Genomic DNA, 21,848 nt, shown 5'->3' with positions numbered 1-21,848 from the left:
AAATTTCCAACGCAAGCCTTGAAAATCACCAGCACTCACGTTTGGGAAAGCTTGGAGATGAATAGGCACCACTAGTGAAGGTCTTCTCTGTCACAAAGTGATGACGTGGCTGCCCGAGAGCAGAAACCCTAACCTGCAAACCCTAGAATCTGCCAAAAACCCTAAAACCTGCCCAAAACCCTAACTCGGGGCATGACAGTGGCACTGTATGGCAGATCCTGGAAATCGCGCCGGAATCTACGGAGGCTGCTTTCTGCGGCAGCAGATTTGCTTTTGTTCAACGCAATTGCAAAGAGAGGGAGAGAGAACTCCATTGCTTTATTTTGGAAGCTCAAGAGAGACGAGAGAGCTTGTGAGAGAAAAGAGCTTTTGCTTTATTTTAAGTTTTTGGGGCTCTGCGTTTGGCATCCCTTGTAAACAGATAAATACGTGGTTTGGGCTCACACTATGCAAAGCATCTGGACGCAGAGTCTGAGAGTGAGACCCAACCACTCTTGCACCTTGAACACTCATTGATACAAAAAGAAATACCGAAAGGGGCGCCAGTCTTTGGGGCCAATATCTCTAGGCACGAAACTCCGCCAGGCCAGTGCAAATCTATTGTGAACTGGAAACTGTTTTGAAGTGGTTATTTGGTGTTGTCACGATTGATTCTTGACTTGGAGTGTCCAAGTTGGTTACAGTGGTATCAGAGCACGGCCGATTTCTCTTCTACGGAAAATACGATCCCATTTTTTTTCCCGCGGCACCTATGGCTTCACGCAAGGATCAGTCAACTCCCTCTGCATCCGGAGATCGAGGAGGGATCACAACGAAGATTCCGGCAGAGAATATGGCCCGCCTCGGCCTACTCAAGCGGAGCAACGAGAGATGAAGCGTCGTCAATTGATCGACGATGCAACAAAGATGATGCTCAGTTTTGCGAAGGATCCAAAATTAGCAAAATATATGAGTGAGACTTCTTTTCAGGAAGTGCACGAGCAGTGGCAGAAAACCACAACACCACCCCCGAAACCCGCTCTCAAGAAACCTTCTGCTCACAAGGAATATTCAGAGAAGGAATTAGAAGAGGTGGTTGATGCACGGATTGCTCAGCTTTTTGACACGCAGAACAAAGCTAAAAACCACGGCAAAAAGCAGAAGAAGGGCACTGACTTCCCGGGTTGTTTGGGTTGTCAGTCGACATTTGATAAGGCAAAGAAACAGAAGAAGCGTGTTCAATTTGAAGGAGTACCCAGTTCTACTTCTTCTTCTTCTTCTGACAGCTCTTCTAGCTCTTCTGACTCGAGCCAAGAAGACAGAAAAGGCAAAAAGCGAAGCAAGAAACAAAGCTTCGGAAAGGGCAAGAAAAAGGCAAAGAAATCTAAATCTCGCCCAATGAGTGACAGTTCTATTGAGGACTCGTCTACAGACAATTCAGACTCTGACGACGACAACTTTTATGCGAACAAGAAGAATTTTTATATAGCCAACCAGTATGACTTTCTGGAAGATAAAAGGAAGAAAGTCCAAGAGTTTAAGGAAGGTGGACAATCAATTAAATTTGACACTTTTTCAGGATATAAAGATGCTTCGAAGGCTTTGTCTTTTATACAGCAGTTTGACATCGCTTTCGCGGGACCAGTTTTGACTTTGCCGGACTTGCAGAAGTCATTTGAAGTATATTGTGATGCTTGTAGTCGTACTCTAGGTGCGGTCTTAATGCAAGAAGGCCATGTCAATGCTTACGAAGGTCAATTGTTCTCAAGGTTGGAAATGACAACACAGATTTATGAGAAAGAGCTTTTGGCGATTATCCATGCCCTTACTCAGTAACAGCATTACCTACTCGGAGTGGATTTTATTGTCATTACAGACCATCAGAGTTTGCGCTACTTCTTGTCACAGAAGCAGCTTTCGGAAAAGCAGATGCGGAGGGACAGAAGAATGTGGTGGCAAATGCTTTGTCTCGGAAGCCATTGGTTCTGGCTATTTCCGTGATACATCATAGGAGCTTCGAGGATATGGTCAACCTGTATGCCACAGATACAGATTTTACAGACGTTTTCACACGATACGAGATGGGGAGACAGTAGCAGGATATTCCATTCGGGATGGCTACTTGATAAGAAAAACCATGTTGTGCGTTACACAACCGTTGAGGGAAAAGGTTATGACTGAATGCCACTATCCACCTTTTACGGGTCATCACGGCATTGCAAACACCATGAAAGGGGTAGAGAGATACTTCTTTTGGCTGAGACTCAAGAAGGATGCGGAAGAGTTTGTGCGCAGTTGCTTGGTATATGCCAGATTCAAAGTTTGATAGGCATAAAGCACAAGGATTGTTACAGCCTTTGCCCATACCCACACGCCCCTCGGCAATTATTGCAATGGATTTCATTTTTGATCTCCCGAGAACACAGAGTGGTCACGATGGTATCTGGACTGTTATTGACAGATTTAGCAAACAGGCTCATTTCATTCAAGTCAAGAAAACAGTCAAGCCGGATCACTTAGCGAGACTGTTTGTGGCCCAGATCTTCAAATTACATGGCATGCCTGAGACGATTGTCTCTGACAGAGACCCCAGATTTACGAGTTTGTTTTGGAAAGCAATTTGGGAGGACATTGGCACGCGGTTGCAATTCTCGTCATCGTTCCACCCGCAGACTGACGGGCAATCTGAGATTGCCAATTAAGTGGTTCTAGATTTATTGAAGTCTTATATCTCGGATCAGAACACTTAATGGGAAAAGTACCTACCTTTGGTGGAATTTGCCTACAATAACACGATACACTCTTCGACGGGGAAGGCGCCATTTGAGATTGTTGAAGGTGCTGCGAAGGTTCCACCCTTCCTAAGCACGAAAGATAAGATTTTTGAAGCAGATAAATATACGCGAGACTTAGATACGGCTTTTGCCGAGGTTCGCGAGGCTTTGCAGAAATCTCAAGAACGAGACAAAAAGGCAACGGATCGCCATCGTCGCGACTTGAAATTGAAGGAGGATGATTGGGTGCTCTTACGTTTTGAGAAGGCACGCCTGAGAAAGAAAAAAGAAAAGAGGCTTTTTACAAACCTTAGTATGCAATACTACGGACTTTTCCGTATCTCTAAAAAGATAAATGATCTCTCCTTCCGACTGAAACTGCCTGACACTTGGAGGATTCACAATGCATTTCATGTGAGTCTCTTGAAACCTTTTAAAGGTGATGTGACTGATGATGGGGAGCCTGATGAGCAACCCGAAGTGGAAGAAAACGAGGAGATCCTTGTTCCTGAACAAATTTTGGCACATAAGGATACGAAGAATAAAGGAAAAGTCCGAAGGCGGTTCTTTGTTAAGTTCAAGAACTATCCTGCACTGGATGCAAAGTGGATGGAGGAGGAGGACCTAGCAGATACTCCTCAGATTGTGAAACTTTACCTCGAGGCTTTTGGTTTATCATAGTCTACTCCAAATGGAACCCAGAATTCAGCTTGGCCGGAGATCTGGTGTAGTGGGATGCACAAAAGGGGAGTTCCTCCGCTCCTTTGTCAACAGATGCCTCGATTTTGATACTAGAGTCACTGATGTCTCGTTGAGCTTCAGGGATACTGAGAGCTGACAGTATTCTGCTGTATGACTTTATGAAATGGAATTCCTGAATATGATACGAATTTGTTCTTGACTTCTTTTTAAGTGCAGGAACCGACAGACGAAATGATTGCAGCATTTTGGTCTAATTGATCTCGAATAGACATGGTTGCAATAGGGGTTAGTCAATCGGACATCGATGAGGTCCCGACTGAATCTAGATGCAATTGCTAGCTACATTGCCGATAAATCATGGTCTAAGATCCAAATGAATGTTGAATGTCATGTGAAGTCCTGTGATGTCGTGTGATGTGACTGTCGATTGGTACATGTGCTAGATGTGTGTTCCTAGTGCATAGGTACTAACAGTCAGTGTCTGCTAAGAAGGTTTATGGCCTCTATCTGTTTTGCAGGCGTAATCGAGGGCGATTACAATGCTTTCAAGAGGGGGGTATGTCACAAAGTGATGACGTGGCTGCCCGAGAGCAAAAACCCTAACCCTAAAACCTATAAACCCTAAAACCTGCAAACCTTAAAATATGCCAAAAACCCTAAAACCTGCCAGAAACCCTAACTCGGGGCATGACACGTGGCACTGTACGACCGATCCGGGAAATTGCGCCGGAATTTGCGGAGACTGCTTTCTGCGGCAGATTTGCTTTTGTTCAACGCAATTGCAAAGAGAGAGAGAGAGAGAGAGAGAGAGAGAGAGAGAGAGAGAGAGAGAGAGAGAGAGAGAAGAGCTTTTGCTTTATTTTAAGTTTTTGGGGCTCTGCTTTTGGCATCCCTTGTAAACAGATAAATACGTGGTTTGGGCTCACACTCTACAGAGCATCTGGATGCAGAGTCTGAGAGTGAGACCCAACCACTCTTGTACCTTGAACACTGATTAATACAAAAAGAAATACGGAAAGGGGCGCCAATCTTTGGGGACAATATCTCTAGGCACGGAACTCCGCCGGGCCAGTGCAAATCTATTGTGGACTGTGAACTGTGTTAAAGTGGTTATTTGGTGTTGTCGCAATTGATTCTTGACTTGGAATGTCCAAGTTGGTTACATTCTCTCTAGAAATTGAGCACGGCAGCCCAAGGTGTGCACACGAGGAGCACACTACTGGAAGGGGCACCACCAAGGGGTGTCTCCCTCAAGAGGAATTAACACCCATGCTTTGAGTGTGATTTCAAGCATGCTTTTGGGCATCAAAGTATACACACATCGCTGTCCTTTAGAAAGAGGCATAAGATGTAAGTATAGGCTACCTCGTATGGAATAAGGCCTTTGGTTACACCATCTTTCTTCTGCTTCCATTCACGCCAGGAAGGGAGCAAGAGTGCAAAGACGCTAGCGGCGAGGGTGAGAGGCTCGCAAAAAATTTGTTGTGATAGCACTGTACCCAAAGGAGAATGCCCGTAGAGCAAAAATAGGCAACAATAGGAGCTGAGAATTCATGATAAGACTTGTGCAAAGTCTACAAACAGTTAATGAGAGGTAAAAATTGAATGCAAAGGCGCATAGAGACGCACCCTTAACTTCAAAATTGCCACACTAGCCAACTTTCAAAAAGAGCTAGAACCTAGAGATCTCAAAGATTGAAATCAAAGAATAGTTCTTCTATTCTTGTTAATCAGAGTTACTTCAATATATATGGAGCCAATGATGCTTCTGAGTATAGACATGGGGTTTGAGACCTTGATATTCATTGAAGGATGATAACTTTATGTAAAGAAAAAAGGACAGAATTGGATGGCCTATCGCTTCACAGCTGTTCGGAGCTTTCAATGAAGAAAAAACAAGCATCTCAATGTAAGGCAAAAGTACAACAATGTTGCGTTCTAAATTTGGAAAAAGCCAACAAATTACTTAAACAAAAACACCTTAAAAAGAAAGATTCTTAAATATATAAAAAAAGAACCTATTTACATTGGTATTTGTCAAGTTTGTAAAATTATAGCATGTTTTAGTAAGTAAAATACCCGATCTGCAAACCAACTTTCCTTTTTCCCAGTTTTGAACAGTGCCAGCTGAAATTTTTCCTGCAAAATGTATGCGGGAGACGATCTCTAATCAAAATATTTAACTAATCATGAAGAGATTGTGTATTCAACTATATTTCATAGGCTAATTTAAAGCTTAAAAAATCAACCAACAAAGGAAAATAGACTCAAATGAACAGAATTGAAAGGTAAACCATTTTTTCAACTGGATCATATCCTACTAGAAACATCGCCTCTTCAACCACACTCCAAGCAAGTTATATTCTACACTACACATACATCTAGTAGAAAGTCACAAATATTGTGATGATTCTTAATAGTCTCCGAAGCATATGACTAATAGTAAACAAATGCTCACGGAGAGAATCTGACAACCACCTTAAATGCACTACCATGAATACACGCATACTCCCTAACTGACACGTTCAGCCAACTACCATTGACATACATCCTCCCTCAATTTTGCACATCTTTGCCAAGGGCGTACATGCAACATCTCAAAACCATTAGATTGGAACACTACAAGAGATCATGCAACGCACGATGGATTCTATGAAACCACTTGACTACTCATTTGTCATGTGCAAAATTCTTTGCAAAAGTTGATTGTGTGGAAGTGATAGGTACAAATAAAAACAAGGAGCAATCTAAGAGAGATGAGGAACCGAAGCATATGCTTCCTTAATTCGATTGTTATATTAGATAAACAAGACACACACACACATACACACTTCTCTCAATGCTCTTGTTGCATTAGCAGCACAAGGGCAAAGGGTCACTTATAATAGTATAAGTGAGCTAGAGCTGTGCAAAATAGGGGCACCCAATTTAAGGCTGAAAGTGTCACATCATAAAAATAATGTCAAGTGATATTAAAAGCTAATAAATGAGCCATCTCAACTAGAAATATGCCATATCATTTAAAAAGCTGATGAATGGGCCAAAATGGAATAAAATGCAGACATATCTCTAACGCCTCCTATTTAGCACCAGCTGGGTGGTCCAACTCCACATCACTCAAGTAGAGAATCCCATTTAGGTCGAGGTAGAGGCTTGGTAAGAAGATCTGGCAAGATTTTGATGGTGGGGCAATACCCCAAGCTACTTTGACCATCCTCAATGTAATCCTGGACAAAGTGGTAATGAACGTCAATGCGTTTGGTCCGTCCTCGATCAGCAAGAGCTAGAGCCATAAAACTTCAAGAATCTGAACAAATAGCGGTAGAAGATGAAGGTGCAATGGCAAGATGCTCCAAAATGTGCCGAAGCCATAAAGCTTTTGAGGTAGTGTCAAGATAAGACATACTCCAGCCTTCGTGGAAGAAGAGGCAATGATGTTTTGTTTCGCATTTCTAGAGCAATAACCAATAGTGAATCTCCATGTGCCAACACAATTAGACTTATCAAAATCACTGTAACCAACAAGAATATCACAGGCAATTAGTAAATATCATAGTCAATAGTGCCACGAACATACCGAAGTACTCCATGAGCTCCCTGCAAATGAGAGGGATGAGGCTAACTAAAAAACTGACTCACAATACTCATGTCATAGCAAACAGCTGGTAAAGTGTTAACCAAGAACAAGAAACATACTAAGTCAAAAGAGCCTGAGATCATGCGAATCAAACACCACCATCATCATCATTCTCCACCTACTTAGTTAGTACAATCCAATTGACGATAAACCGGAACAGTTGATAGGGTAGGTCTCTTCACCGGCTTGTAAGCCCTCTCGATGGTATACGGCTCCAATGGAGCACTTGTCCATTATCCAACACCATCAGCATATGACACGTCAGCTTCTGCCATGTCAACCGGAAGCAATAGTCGTGCGAAGAGGATAGGCTAGAGTACTTGAAAGAAACTACTCCAAGTCAACCTATACAAGTCCAAATCAGCACCAAATCTGAGTCACAAATGAACAGCCAGCCATCTTACTCTCCTCAACAGCGCTTCTGTAGCTCCAAATCCTCATTTGCACATAATCAAAATGACCGCTCCAAATCTGGGATTTACTGCGACCCGTAGAAAACCTCTACATACTTGCAAAACCGGCACCAGATTGTCGGAAACTTGCACTATGGATTAGATTATCCAAGCCTGAATTGCACAAAACAGCAAAGTATCTGATCACCCAAAATGCACTCAAACATGCCGCAAACCACACCCCAAGATTGGTTCGAACAACAAAGCTCTAGTGGACAGGTATGACTGAAAACAACGGCAACAGTTACAGAACCTATCGTCTCTGAAGATGGACAGCAACCACCTCCGCATACAGAACCTCCAAGGACAGCCCATGCACGGTGCACAACCTCAACCACAATGGATCTACAAAGTTGAAGGGTCACCTAGGGAAGGAAAAGGCGCAGAAAAGTTGGACCTGCAAAAAGGCACGGAATTGCAAAAACGCTAGAGAGAGTAAATGCTAGCACATGTGAGACAAAGAGAGCCACCCAATGTTGGCTTCCTAGAAAAAGCTCATCCAATAAGGAATCTCATTCCAGATTGGAGCTCTTGATATCCTGAGTGGTTGGTTTCAAAAAAAATTCATCCAATAAGGAGTATTCAGTGGTTGGCACATCACAATGCAACACAAATGCTCACATATGCATGTTACAAGACACAATGAACAGCGCCGTTGAGCACTCCCCCGAGACAGACGGTCTGCGGTATGAACAACAAAACGCTCCCCAGACCGCAGCCTGCGTCGCTTGGAGGTTCAAGCATACAACCAAACACTCCACAGACACCCCGTCTAAGTCGTTCAGAGGTTTTCCAGTATACAACGAAACGCTCCCCAGACATCCCGTTTGCGTCGTTCCGAGGTTTTCAAGCATACAACAAAACGCTCCCCACACATCGCGTCTGCGTCGTTCCGAGGTTCACACAATACCAAAACAACATTTCTGACTACTCCACTTGGGAGTAAATCACCAATCATTGAACCAATATTAAAACCAAAGTCAAACAATTCAAATCAGCACCAATACACATTCAAAACAGATACCATCCATTTCAAACATTTTCCAAACACGATCACCATACAATTTTCCAAACAGATTCAAACTTTAAAAGCAATCTCGACATCAGTCGAGCTCGAAAAGTCGACTGACTTTTCATCTTGAAACCTGCACCAAAAATTAGGGTTAGGTTTCTTCCATAAGGTCGTAGCCGACCACAGTATGGTCCATCAGCTCTTGGACAGACATTGTTTCTTTGGCGGCTATGGTAGTCCAAAGACATAGCAATCAAACCGGACCTCCAAGGTTATCAACTCGAGGAGAGACACCTACAAAGAGATGTCGAGAAATTTCAAGTTGTAATCAGTGGCAAGCATTTCAACATACCTGACTCTGCCAAAAGCTGCACTTCGAAGGAAGATATCTGAAGGCATGTAACTTCGGGCAAAAATTTTCTAAAAAGCTTGCCAAGTCCTTGGAGTGTGCAACTTAGTAGCTATAGACATCCACCACCGTATGGCACTGCCTTTAAGAAAAACAACGGCTCGAAAAAAATCTTGGATCCTTCTCTTAAAGTGGTCTTTATGGCCCTGCAAGACAAGGCGATGAAGATGTAAGCGGGCCCAATGCGCGATGGAGTAAGGGTGGGAGTGGCTAATAAGTCCTAGGTCGAGCACGAAGCTTCTTGCATAAAATTTTCCGTAAAATTTGGAAGCGCCATCTTACTCTGTTTGCTCTTTAATAAGACGGGTATGCTTTCAGAAAGCACACGCCTCAAGCGTACAACAATACAGTGCATTCGTTCACAGGCAAGCGCCATCTTGCTCTGTTTGCTCTTTGATAAGACGGGTATGCTGTCAGAAAATCACACGCCTCAAGCGTACAACAATACAGTGCATTCGTTCACAGGCAAGGCACCTAAGTATCATTTTTATTTTCGGGAATTCCAGTTCATAAGCCATACAGCAGAATACTGTCAGCCCAGTAGTATCCCTAAAACCCAAAGGGACATTAGTGACTCTATATCAAAAATCGGGGTAATCTGTTGACGAAGGAGCGGAGTGACTCCCCTCTTGTGCATGCCCGCTGCACTAGATTTACCCATGCTGAAATCGGGGTTCTATCGGAGTAGACTATGCTAAACCGAATGCTTCAAGGTAAAGTTCCACAATCTGAGGAGTATCTGCTAGGTCCTCCTCCTCCATCCACTTCACATCCAATGCAGGACAGTTCTTGAATTTAACCAAGAATCGCCTAATCACTTTACCTTTAATCTTTCTATCTTTATGTGCCAGTATATGTTTTGGAAAGAGTATCTCCTCCCTTTCCTCCACTTCGATTGCTCATCTCACTCCCCATCATCGGGCACATCACCTTTAAAAGGCTTCAAGAGACTCACATGAAAAGCATTGTGAATTCTCCAAGTATCGGGCAGCTTCAATCTAAAGGAGACATCATTTATCTTTTCTTTTATCAGGAAATGTCCATAGTATCTCATGCTAAGCTTTGGAAAAAGCCACTCATTTCCCTTTTTCTTTCTCAGGCGTGCCTTCTCAAAACGTAAGAGCACCCAATCGTCTTCCTTTAATTTCAAATCGCGACGATGTCGATCTGCTGCCTTCTTGTGTCTTTCTTGAGATTTCGCTATAAGCCCTCGGACCTTGGCAAAAGCAGTTTGTCCAAGTCCCTCGTGTACTGGTCGGCTTCAAAAATCTTATCTTTCGTGCTTAGGAAGGGTGGAACCTTCGTAGCACCTTCAATAATCTCAAATGGCTCCTTCCCAGTCAAAGAGTGGATCATGTTATTGTAAAAAAACTCCACCAAGGACAAAAACTTTTCCCATTGAGTCTTCTGATCAAAAATGTAAGACTTTAATAAATCCAATACGACTGAATTTGCAATCTCAGATTGCCCTTCTGTCTACGGATGGAGAGATGATGAGAACTGCAACCGAGTGTCAATGTTCTCCCAAATAGCCTTCCAAAACAAACTCGTGAATCGAGGATCTCTGTCAGAGACTATTGTCTCTGGCATGCCATGTAATCTGAAAATCTAGGCAATGAACAGTCTCGCTAAATGATCCGGCTTGATTGTTTTCTTCACTGAAATGAAATGAGCTTGCTTGCTAAATCTGTCGATAACAGTCCAGATACCATCATGCCCACTCTGTGTCTTCAGGAGATCAAAAATGAAATCCACAGCAATACTTTCCCAAGGGCGGGTGGGAATGGGTAAAGGCTGTAACAATCCTTGTGCTTTATGCCTGTCAAACTTGACCTTCTGGCATACCAAGCAACTCAATACAAAATTGTCCATGTCCTTGAGTCTCGGCCAAAAGAAGTAACGCTCCACACCTTTCAAGGTGGTGTCAATGCCACGGTGACCCGTCAATGGTGGACAATGACATTCGGTTAGAACCTTTTCCCTCAACGGCTTTGTAACGCACAACATCGTTTTCTTCATCAAGTAGCCATCTCGTATGGAATATCCCGCTACTACCTCCCATTCTATATTCGATTGAATACATCTCCAAAATCTGGATCTGTGGCGTACTGATCGACCATGTCCTCGAAGCTTCTATGATGAATTGCGGAAATAGCCAAGACTAACGGCTTCCGGGACAAAGCATCTAACACCAAGTTCTTTTGTCCCTATACATGGACAATCTGGAAGTGAAACTGTGACAAGATGTTAGCCTACCACATCTGCTTTTCCGAAAGCTGCTTCTGTGACACGTAGCGTAAACTCTGATGATCAGTGAAGACCGTAAAATCGGCTCCGAGTAGGTAATGTCGCCACTAAGAGCATGGATAACCGCCAAAAGCTCTTTCTCATAAATTTGTGCTGTCAATTCCGGCCTTGAAAACAATCGGCTCTCATAGGCAATGACATGGCCTTCTTGCATTAAGACCGCACCCAGACTACGACCACAAGCATCACAATATACTTCGAATGAATTTTGCAAATCTGGCAAAGTCAAAACTGGTCCCGTAGTCAATTTCTCTTTCAAAGTCTGAAAGGCAATCACCTCTGTGGGTCCCCACGAGAAAGGGACTCCTTTCTCTGTCAAGATGTGCATAGGAGAAGCAACCTCTGCAAACTTTCTAATGAACCGCCGGTAGTAAGAACATAAGCCCAAGAAGCTTCTAACTTCATGGACATTCTTCAAATCGGGCCAATCACGTTTAGTCTCAATCTTGGCCGGGTCCATCTGTACTCCTGCTTGCTGAGACGATGAGTCCCAGAAAGTGCATCTCCTCTAAAATTCACTCTTCTTGGCATTGATCACCAACTTGTGATCTCGCAATGCCTGAAAGACCCATAGCAGATGATGTCTATGTTCTGCCTCATCCTTGGAGAAGACTATAATGTCATCAAAGAAAGTGCCAACAAAAGATATGTACTCTCTGAAATCCTATCCATCATTCGGTTAAAAGTCGTTGGAGCATTGGTAAGGCCAAAAGGCATCACCAAAAATTCATATAAACCGAAGCTCGTACGAAAAACTGTCTCGTAGAAATCTCCCGACGCGATCCGGATCTGATGATATCTGTTTTTCAAGTCGATCCTGCTAGAACAAGAGGATCCCTGTAGTCGGTCAAGAATTGATCCTCGGAATCAGAAATCTGTTCTTGATGGTGATTTTATTGAGAGCTCTATAATTAATGCACATTCTCCAAGATCCGTCTTTCTTTAAAACCAGCAACACCGGATAGCAAGGGTGAAGTACTCGGCTGGATAAGACCCTTTTCCAAGAGATCTTTCACTTGGTTCATAATCTCTTCATTCTGGGCTCGGCTCACACGATAAGGTGGCCGGTTCACAAGTATGAGATCAACAGTATGATCCTCAGGACGAGATGGTAGCAACTCGCCTGGCAGGCCCTGTAACAAACTGCTCACGTGTCAAAGCCTAAAGAATGGAGCCAACTTACAGATGCCGGCCGAGGGGCCTATACCCTAAGAAGAACAAGTAACAAAAGAAGAAGTCCTACCAACTTATAGGGACCCCGTTCGATGGCGCCCCAAGTGACAAAGGATTAAAATAAAGCAGGACCTGCACACACACACAAACTGATGACGTGGCAGATTTCCTAAAATTGCGCTGGCATGATGATGTGGCAAGCTATACGGATTTCCACGTTTGCGCTGGCTGATGACGTGCAGCTGTACGGATTTCTGTAAATTACGCTAGCAGCTTTTTGGCTTTGCTTTTGGACCAGAAGCTTTTGAGTTTGAAGGCTTTTTACTGTAAACTGCTTTTGGGGCCTAGGGCCTTTAAATCATAGTTACCAGGAATGAGAAATCGGAACGAGAACGGGGAACGGGAACGCGGAACAAAATGCCATTCCCTGTTACGGGTATTCACGTTTGAAACACGGAACGGGGATTCGGAACGGGAACTTGGAATGGGAACTGGGAACGGAGACCTGAAAACGGCCATTCCCTGTTACTATGCTTTAAATATGAGGTTAGGGCTCATTCTCTGACATGCTTCCTGGAGAAGGTGCAGAGTCTGGAGTACCGGCTTGTACTGTGTTGATGCAATATAAAGAAATACCGAAAGGGGCACGCCAAAGTTTGAGGCCAATACTCTCTGGGTTGGAATTCTGCCGCTCCGTGTCCTGTGTCGTCTCTCTCTCTCAGTTCTGTTTTTATTGAAGTGCTAAAAGTCTGTTCAGTCTGTTATTTCCTATTGGCACATGGTGCCCGTCTTGTGACAGGCCCTCAGAAAAGCAATCGGCATGAGTGTGGAGAAAATTTTGGCGTTCTTTATCAAGTTCAGACATATTCGTCCTGTGTTCATCATTAACTCTTTCAAATAGATCGAGTAAACAAACGAACTGGATTTCATTAATTTAGAAACGGCCGAAGGCGATACAATAGGGACAGACTTGCCCTTCAATTTCACATCGAGTACAATTTTTCGCCCCTTTTCATTTGTCAATGTCACTTTCTTCACCCGATAATCGACCACGGCGTTGTTCTTATGGTACCAAGGGACTCCAAGGAGGACATCACAACCTTCCAAGGGCATTAAGTAAAAGTCTTCGTGCCCCAAATACCCTTGACAATGCAACCGAAGTTTGCCAATGACAGGTGTAATGGCTATGTCCCGTCCGGGTGCCGTTAGAACTGCCTCTGCTTGTGGTCCCATCCGATCAAGCGTGATCTCGAGCCGCGCCACCAATTCAAGTGAAATGATGTTGGCCTTGGCTCCTCCATCAAAGAAAATCAAGGCTTCTTGATCTTTCACTTTGCCCCAAGCTCGGCAAAGTTTTGTACTTTCATCAATCCTGCTTGGGTCAGTACTAAGTACCCATGCAATCTGGAACCAGTCCTACTTTCACCTTGCCTTTTCTGCCACGTTCCTCTTCTGCTCTCGAACTCTCTGGCCTGTCTTCATTCTGTTCTTGCTGTGCCTATTTAGGGCACTTCGCGAAGACGTGCCCGTGTTCCCCGCATCCAAAACACTTCCCCTCTTTGATGTAGTTGGCCCTCTCTCGAAGAGTGAGCCGAGGTCATGAATCCTTGTCTTTCTTTTCTTGGGAACTCTTTCTCTTTCTACTTTCATTATTAGAAGTTTGTTGGGTTCTCTGAGTCAAGATCTCATCAGTGGGATAAGTGAAATTGCCAAAATGTATCGCGAAACCCCGTTTCGCATGACCCATCAATTCTTGTATAGAATTTGACTTTCGTTCCAAGCAGTAGTCTCGGATCTCTGTAGGAAGTCCGCAACAAAACCGCTCAATCTATTCTTTGAACGAGACCTTCTTAAATGAAGAGGCTGGTAGAAAAGAGCTCACAAATCTCTTACAATAAGCGTCCAGAGAATCTCCCTTGGTCATATGAAGATGGTTCCAAGCAGTTCGTATATCTCGTTCGTATTCCCAAGTCAACCAAGAAATAAAAAGCCTTTTGAATTTCAACCATTTAATTGGAGTTTCCTTTCTCGGTAGAAGGGTGGACCACCATGTTCAAGCTTTTCCCTTGAAGAAAGATGTAGCCCTCCTAATCTTGGAGTGCTCTAAGTAATGCCCTCCAGAGAAAGCTATGTCAAATTGTTGTATGAAGGCCAAAGCCCTCGGAGCATCTCAGAATCCACAAAAGGAGTCAAACTTAATTGACTGTCTATCTTTTTTGAATTCTCTTACTTTCTTGCTTTTATCTTCGAGAAAGTCATATTTGTTGGCTTTATAGAAGTGCTTCTTCTTTGCATAAAACATGTGATCGTCGGAGTCCGAACTATCTGAGGATGACTCCTATGTGGAACTGTCAGAAACTGAGTAAAATTTAGGCTTAATTGCCATTTCTTGCCCTTTCCAAAGCTTTGCTTTTTGCCTTTTCTGTCTTCTTCGCTCAGTCAGAAGAGCTAGAAGAACTGTCATAAGAAAAAGAAGAAGAAGAACTGGGTAGTCCTTCAAATCGTACACGCTTCTTCTGCTTTCTTGCCGATGCAAAAGAAGATTGTGACAACCCAAATAACCCGGGAAGTCAATCCCTTTCTTGTGCTTTTTGGATTTTTTGTTTGCATCCAACAGCCGGCTAATCTGTGTCTGAACCACCTCTTGTAATTCTTGTTCTGTAAACATCCTCGGAGAAGGAGGTTTCTTTATTGCCAGTTTGATGGGTGGTTTTGTGGCCTTCTACCACTGGGTGTGTACTTCTATGAGGGATTGCTGAGACAAAAAATTTGCAAATTTTGGATCCTTCGCAATTTTAATCATCTACTTTGTTGCCTCGTCAATCAATCGTCGGCGTTCCATCTCTTCAATCTCAAACTGAGTAGGCCGAGGTGGGTCGTACTCTTCCTCTATTTGCTCGTGCGAGTCTTCTTCGTGATCTCCTCCCGCATTGGCAGATGCAGAAGAAGTCGACTGATTCTTATTGGAATCAGTAAGTGCCGCGAGAAAAGAATTAGATTTTCCGGTAGAACAGAAATCGGTCGCGCTCTGATACCACTGTAACAAACTTGAACACCCCAAGTCAAGATTCTACAACGACACAACAGAGATTCACTTCAATACAGTTTGACACGGCCCGGTGTAGTTCTGTGCCCAGAGGTATTGGCCCCAAAGACTAGCGCCCCTTTTGGTATTTCTTTTTGTATTAATCTGTGTTCAAAGTAGGTGCTCACTCTCAGACTCTGCGTCCAGATGCTCTGAGAAGTGAGGCCTTGCCTACTTATTTAAAGGTACAAGTAATGCCCAAGAGCAGAGCCCCAAAAATCTCTAAACTCAAAAGCTTCTTACTCAAAAGCATTGAGCCCAAAAGCTTTTAAAAATTAAAGCATTCAAGCACCAAAAGCTGACGTAAAATCTGCCAGCGCAATTTCCGGATTTCTGTACAGCACCACTGCAAAATCCGGGGGTCCGTACAATGCCACGTGTCAGCCTGTCGGTGCATATTCCGGGACCTGCCACGTCAACAGTGAGTGTCCAAGCAAGAAACCCTAAAACTGCAAAAACCCTTACCCTAACCCTAAGGGCAACAAGGAGATTTCCGAAAATTGCGCTGGTTGATGACGTGGCAAGCTATACGGATTTTCGTGATTTACGAAAAGTTGGCAGCTTTTCGCATTGCTTTTTGGACCAGGGGCTTTTGAGTTTTGAAGGCTTTTCACTATGATTGCTTTTTAGGCCAAGGGCCTTTAAATATGAGGTTAGGGCTCATTCTCTGGCATGCTTCCTGGCGAAGGTGCAGAGTCTGGAGTACCGGCTTGTACTATGTTGATGCAATATAAAGAAATACCGAAAGGGGCGCCAAGGTTTGGGGCCAATACTCTCTGGGGTGAAATTCCGCCACTCCGTGTCGCATGTCGTCTCTCTCTCTCTCTCTCTCTCTCTCTCTCTCTCTCTCTCTCTCTCTCTCTCTCTCTCTCTCTCTCTCTCTCTCTCTCTCTCTCTCTCTCTCTCTCTCTCAATGCAGTTGTCATTGAAGTGCTAAAAGTCTGTTTCAGTCTGTTCTTTTCTATTGGCACGTGGTGCCCGTCTTGTGACAGTATGCTTTCAGAAAAGCACACGTCTGAAGCTCTGATACCACTGTCACGAGAGACGGGCACCACGTGCCAACGGAAAAGAATAGACTTAACAGACTTTTAGCACTTCAAATAACAACTGAACTGAAAGAGATGCATGACATGAGACACAAAGATTCTTTAATAAAATTTACAGTAAACTTTGGAAGCGCCATCTTGCTTCGTCTGCTCTTTGGTAGGACTGATATGCTTTTAGAAAAGCACACACCTGAAGCTCTGATACCACTGTTATGGGAGACAGGCACCATGTGCCATTGGAAAAGAACAAACTGAACAGACTTTTATCACTTCAAATAACAATTGAACTGAAAGAGATGCACGACACGAGACGAGGAGTGGCGGAATTCCACCCCAAAAGAGCATTGGCCCCAAACCTTGGCGCCCCTTTCGGTATTTCTTTATATTGCTTGAACTCAGTACAACGCCAGTACTCCAGACTTTGCACCTCCACGCGGGAGCATGTCAAAGACTGAGCCCTTGGCTCATATTTAAAGGCCCTTGGCTTATGAAAAGCAGTTTACATGAAAAGCTTCAAACTCAAAAGCATCCGGTCCCAAAAGCGCCATAGGCTGCCAGCGCATTTTGCGGATATCCGTACTGCTGCCACATGGCACTGTCAATGGAAATTGCGGGATTCCGTACATCTGCTCCATATCATCATTCTCCACGTTGTGTGTGTTTTTTGGGGGGGAGGTCTCTCTTTATTTAACCTCTTTGGGTCCCTTGGGTCCCATCGGATGGGGTCCCATAAGTTGGTAAGAACTTCAGTTGTTGCTTCTTCTGCTACTGCTTCTTCATTTAGGATTTAGGCCCCTCGGCCGGGATCTGCAGGTTGGCTCCGTTCTTCAATGGCTTGACACATCAGCAGTTTGTTACACTGGGTCCTTTGGGTGTGTGTATGACTTTGCTATATTTAATTTGGGCCCCATGGCATGGGGTCCCATAAGTTGGAAGGACTCTAAATATTTTGGCCCACTCGGCTAGTATCTGTAAGTTGGTGAGCACTTTATCTTCTTCTGCTTCTGCTAGGGTTTAGGCTCCTCTGCTTGGACTCTGCAAGCTGGCTAGGGTTAGCTCGGAGAGCCTTAACCCGTTGGGTCTTTAGTAGCTTGACGCGACAGCAGTTTGTGACCACTGACATCCCCCTTTCTTGAGAGAAGAGTAACCGTCTGCGATTACAGTATACCTGCAAAACACCTTCAGTTAGCATCCGAGGGTCATTCTGAGGGTCATTTAGTTTTTCCATTCCATATTGAAGCTCTTGATAGTCTGGCGTAGCAAGATTAGCCATCACACCCAGACCGCGGCGATCTATGACAAGTGTCTTGATGCACTAAGATTACAGACCCAGGCAATCTCATCCAATTAGAAATATTTAGTGGTTGACACATCACAATGCAGCACAAATGCTCACATATGCATGTTACATAACACAACAAACAATGCAGTTGAGCGCTCCTTCAAGATAGATGCTCTTATGCATGAAGCTACTCAATGACTACCTCCTCACTCCCCCCGCAACTAACCTAAAAAGGTTTGGACCATTAGCTTAGAGGACTAGGTCCAGCCATAGCTTGAAACCTCCAAAATAACTAGGATAAGTAATAGGTAATGGAAGGGTCTGACGCATAGCCTATTCATTACTCCCTTGACCAGTCACAAACGGTTGTCCAGCTAAAGCAAATTGCCTTGGATTATTGGACACCGCTGGTTGCTCAACCACATGGGCTTTCCCTCGAGCACCACGAGTCCTCTGCGCATTGGAAATCTCCTCCTTGAAATTCCTGTGTAGGAGCCTGTAAGAACTTCTACATTCTTGTGTTGCTAGCCAACTGCTGAAACATGTCAATGCCGCAATGCAGTTGATCTCTAAACAACCTCTCCTCTTCTTGAAGAGTTGTCCCTCAACTTTCTCTGTGCCATGTGAGGAAGATCCCTCTTCGGGTACTTATTCTCTCTTCTCTGCCATAACGACAAGCTCTACACTCATGCCGATTGCTTTTTAGAGGGCCTGAAGATCATACCATTGATCTGATACCTGGAAGCACGCCACCCAACCAGCCACCTTACTATGTGAGCCGAGTACAGAATGAAAAGATTATGAACCCAGTGAAAGACCTCTTGGAAAAGGGTCTTGTCCAACATAGTACATCACCATATTGTCCACCTTTTACGGGTCACCACGGCATTGCTACCACCATGAAGGGGGTAGAGAGATACTTCTTTTGGCCGAGACTCAAAAAGGATGTGGAAGAGTTGTGCGCAGTATGCGAGAAGGTCAAGTTTGACAGCCATAAGGCACAGGGATTGTTACAGCCTTTACCCATACCCACCCGCCCCTGGGAAAGTATTGAAATGGATTTCATTTTTCATCTCCCGAGAACACAAAATGATCACGATGATTTTCTGATTACATGGCACGTCTGAGACGATTGTCTCCGACAGAGACCCCAGATTTATGAGTTGTTTTGGAAGGCAATTTGGGAGAACATTGGCACGCGGTTGCAGTTCTCGTCATCGTTCCACTTGCAGAGTGACGGGCAATCTGAGATGCCAATTCAGAGGTTTTAGATTTATTGAAGTCTTGTATCTCGGATAAGAAGACTCAATGGGAAAAGAACTTACCTTTGGTGGAATTTGCCTACAATAACAAGATACACTCTTCGATGGGGAAGACGCCATTTGAGATTGTTGAAAGTGCCGCGAAGGTTCCATCCTTCGGATTGAAGCGGATGAATATTCGCGAGATTTGGATACGGCTTTCGCCACGGTTCGCGAGTCTCAAGAACGACAGAAAAAGGCAACGGATTGCCATCGTCGCGACTTGAAATTGAAGGAGGATGATTGGGTGCTCTTACGTTTTGAGAAGGCACGCCTACGAAAGAAAAAGGTAACAGAGAGGCTTTTTCCAAAGCTTAGTATGCAATACTACGGACCTTTCGAGATAACTGAAAAGATAAATGATGTCTCCTTCCAATTGAAACTGTCAGATACTTGGAGGATTCACAATGCATTCCATGTGAGTCTCTTGAAACCTTTTAAGGGTGATGTGCCTAATGATGGGGAGCCTGATGAGCAACCCGAAGTGGAAGAAAACGAGGAGATCCATGTTTCTGAACAGATTTTGGCACATAAGGATACGAAGAAAGGTAAAGTCCGAAGGCGATTCTTGGTTAAGTTCAAGAACTTTCCTGCATTTGATGCGAAGTGGATGGAGGAGGAGGACCTAGCAGATACTCCTCGGATTGTGAAACTTTACCTCGATGTTTTGGTTTAGCATAGTCTACTCCAAACGGAACCCATAAATTCAGCTTGGCCGAAGATCTGGTGTAGTGGGATGCACAAGAGGGGAGTTACTCCGCTCCTTTGTCAACAGATGCCTTGATTTTGATACTAAAGTCACTGATGTCTCTTTGAGCTTCAGGGATACTGAGAGCTAACAGTATTCTGCTGGATGACTTTATGAAATGGAATTCCTGATAATGATATTGATTTGTTTCTTCACTTCTTTTGAGTGCAGGAACTGATAGACGAAATGATTGCGGCATTTTGGTCTAACTGATCTCGAATAGACATGGTTGCAATAGGGGTTAGTCAATCGGACATCGATGAGGTCCCGATTGGACCTAGATGTGATTGCTAGGTACATTGCCGATAAATCAGGGTCTAAGATCCGAATGAATGTTGAATGTCATGTGATGTCCTATGATGTCTGGTGATGTCCTGTGATGTCGTGTGATGTGACTGTCGATTTTGTACATGTGCTAGATGTGTGTTCCTAGTACGTAGGTACTAACAATCATTAGTGTCTGCTAAGACGGTTTATGGCTTTTGTCAGTTTTGCAGGCGTAATCGCGATCAATTCCAATGCTTTCAAGAGGGGGGTATGTCACAAAGTGATGACGTGGCTACAGACAGCAAAAACCCTAAAATTCCTGCAAAACCTAATTTCTGCCAGAAACCCCAATTTCCGGAAATCGCGGAGGCAAAAAAAAATATTTTATTTTATTTTATTTTGTTGATGAGCGACGCAAATCCTAGCTTTTTGCTACGCAAGGATTTTGGATGAGAGAAAGAGTTGAATTGCTTTATTTTAACTCTCATTGAGAGAGAGAGAGAGAATTTGCTTTTGCTTTCAAGCTTTTGGAGCTCTGCTTTTGGGCATCCCTTGTAACCTTTAAATTAGTGGTGAGGGCCTCACTTCTTCAGAGCATCTGGACGCAATGTCTGAGAGTGAACCCCAAGTCACTCCCTTGTACTTTGAACTCATTAATACAAAAAGAAATACCGAAACGGGCGCCAGTCTTTGGGGCCAATATCTCTAGGCACGGAACTCCGCCGGGCCAATGTAAATCTATTGTGATCCGTGAATTGTTTGAAGTGGTTATTGGGTGCTGTCACGATTGATTGTTTACTTGGAGTGTCCAAGTCTGTTACAGATTAGCAGTTAGCTAATCCGGTTCGTGTTCAAAAGGCTCTTACCTTGGCAAGAGCACATAAACCGTCAAACCTGTACATATTCATCTAAGTAGCCCAACTAGTGGGGCATTACCATATGTACAAAAGGGGGGAGAGATGCATGAGAGCAAATCATCGCGCTACATGAGACAAAGGAGAAGGTAAGCTTTCCATTAATGTTGTCAACCTGCACCCACTACTCACACACACTGTAATTGCACTTATCAAGTTCAAATCAGCGCCAGCCTGATTTGGGCGCCTCCTCTTGCTAAGGTATCCTGCAGGCTGCTCTCCTTGAAACCCGCCCGTGGGGCGGTAGACTCAGGTTTTCACCCGAAACTTTACTTTAGACTTTAGGACACAAAGGAACTTCACGAATAAGCCTGTGACTGGAATTCAACACTTCAAGACAAACCACGGCTTGGCAGCTAGAGCGCTACCAAGCAGACAACGACACCCAGTTGGCCCCAAAGATTGGCGCCCCTTTCGGTATTTCTTTATTCTTATTATACTTGAGAAAAACCTGTAAACTTCTACAAGCTGTCCCACTTTTATCGGGCTGAAATTCCTCTACTCTAACCCGATTTCGGCAACATAACCACAATAGAAGTCTAGACAAAATCCCAAGTACACGGTGACTTTCCACACACTCTAGAGCACTTCACAAAACCTGGCGAGAAATTGCAGCTCGTTGAATTCTCTGTTTTGCGCTCCAATCCGCATGCCGATCGCTTCTGTGGATAGCCCTCGAGCTCTCGCACTTGTAGGGTCACTTGCCCCTTGAATTAGATGAGATTCCTTGCGGGAATTCTATCTAAATTGTCATGTACAA

At 44.0% G+C, this 21,848-nt stretch overlaps 1 protein-coding gene across 3 annotated transcripts in view; it reads right to left on the bottom strand.

The window, feature by feature from the left end:
* Positions 1-21,848, bottom strand: part of LOC147458694 (calcineurin B-like protein 3) — an 88,092-nt gene that overhangs the window by 46,286 nt on the left and 19,958 nt on the right. For all 3 annotated transcript variants that reach the window (XR_015187791.1, XM_086510134.1, XM_086510133.1), the window contains exon 4: positions 5,535-5,594. Coding sequence is in view for 2 of the 3 variants with exons in the window: in XM_086510134.1 (XP_086366260.1) it covers positions 5,535-5,594 (60 nt within the window). In the remaining variant the exon portion in view is untranslated. The remainder of the gene's footprint in view (positions 1-5,534; positions 5,595-21,848) is intronic.

Source organism: Adiantum capillus-veneris, chromosome 4 (assembly GCF_014529385.1).
Source record: "Adiantum capillus-veneris isolate H3 chromosome 4, ASM1452938v2, whole genome shotgun sequence".
Classification (NCBI taxonomy): domain Eukaryota; kingdom Viridiplantae; phylum Streptophyta; class Polypodiopsida; order Polypodiales; family Pteridaceae; genus Adiantum; species Adiantum capillus-veneris.
This window is presented reverse-complemented; position numbering and strand designations above follow the sequence as displayed.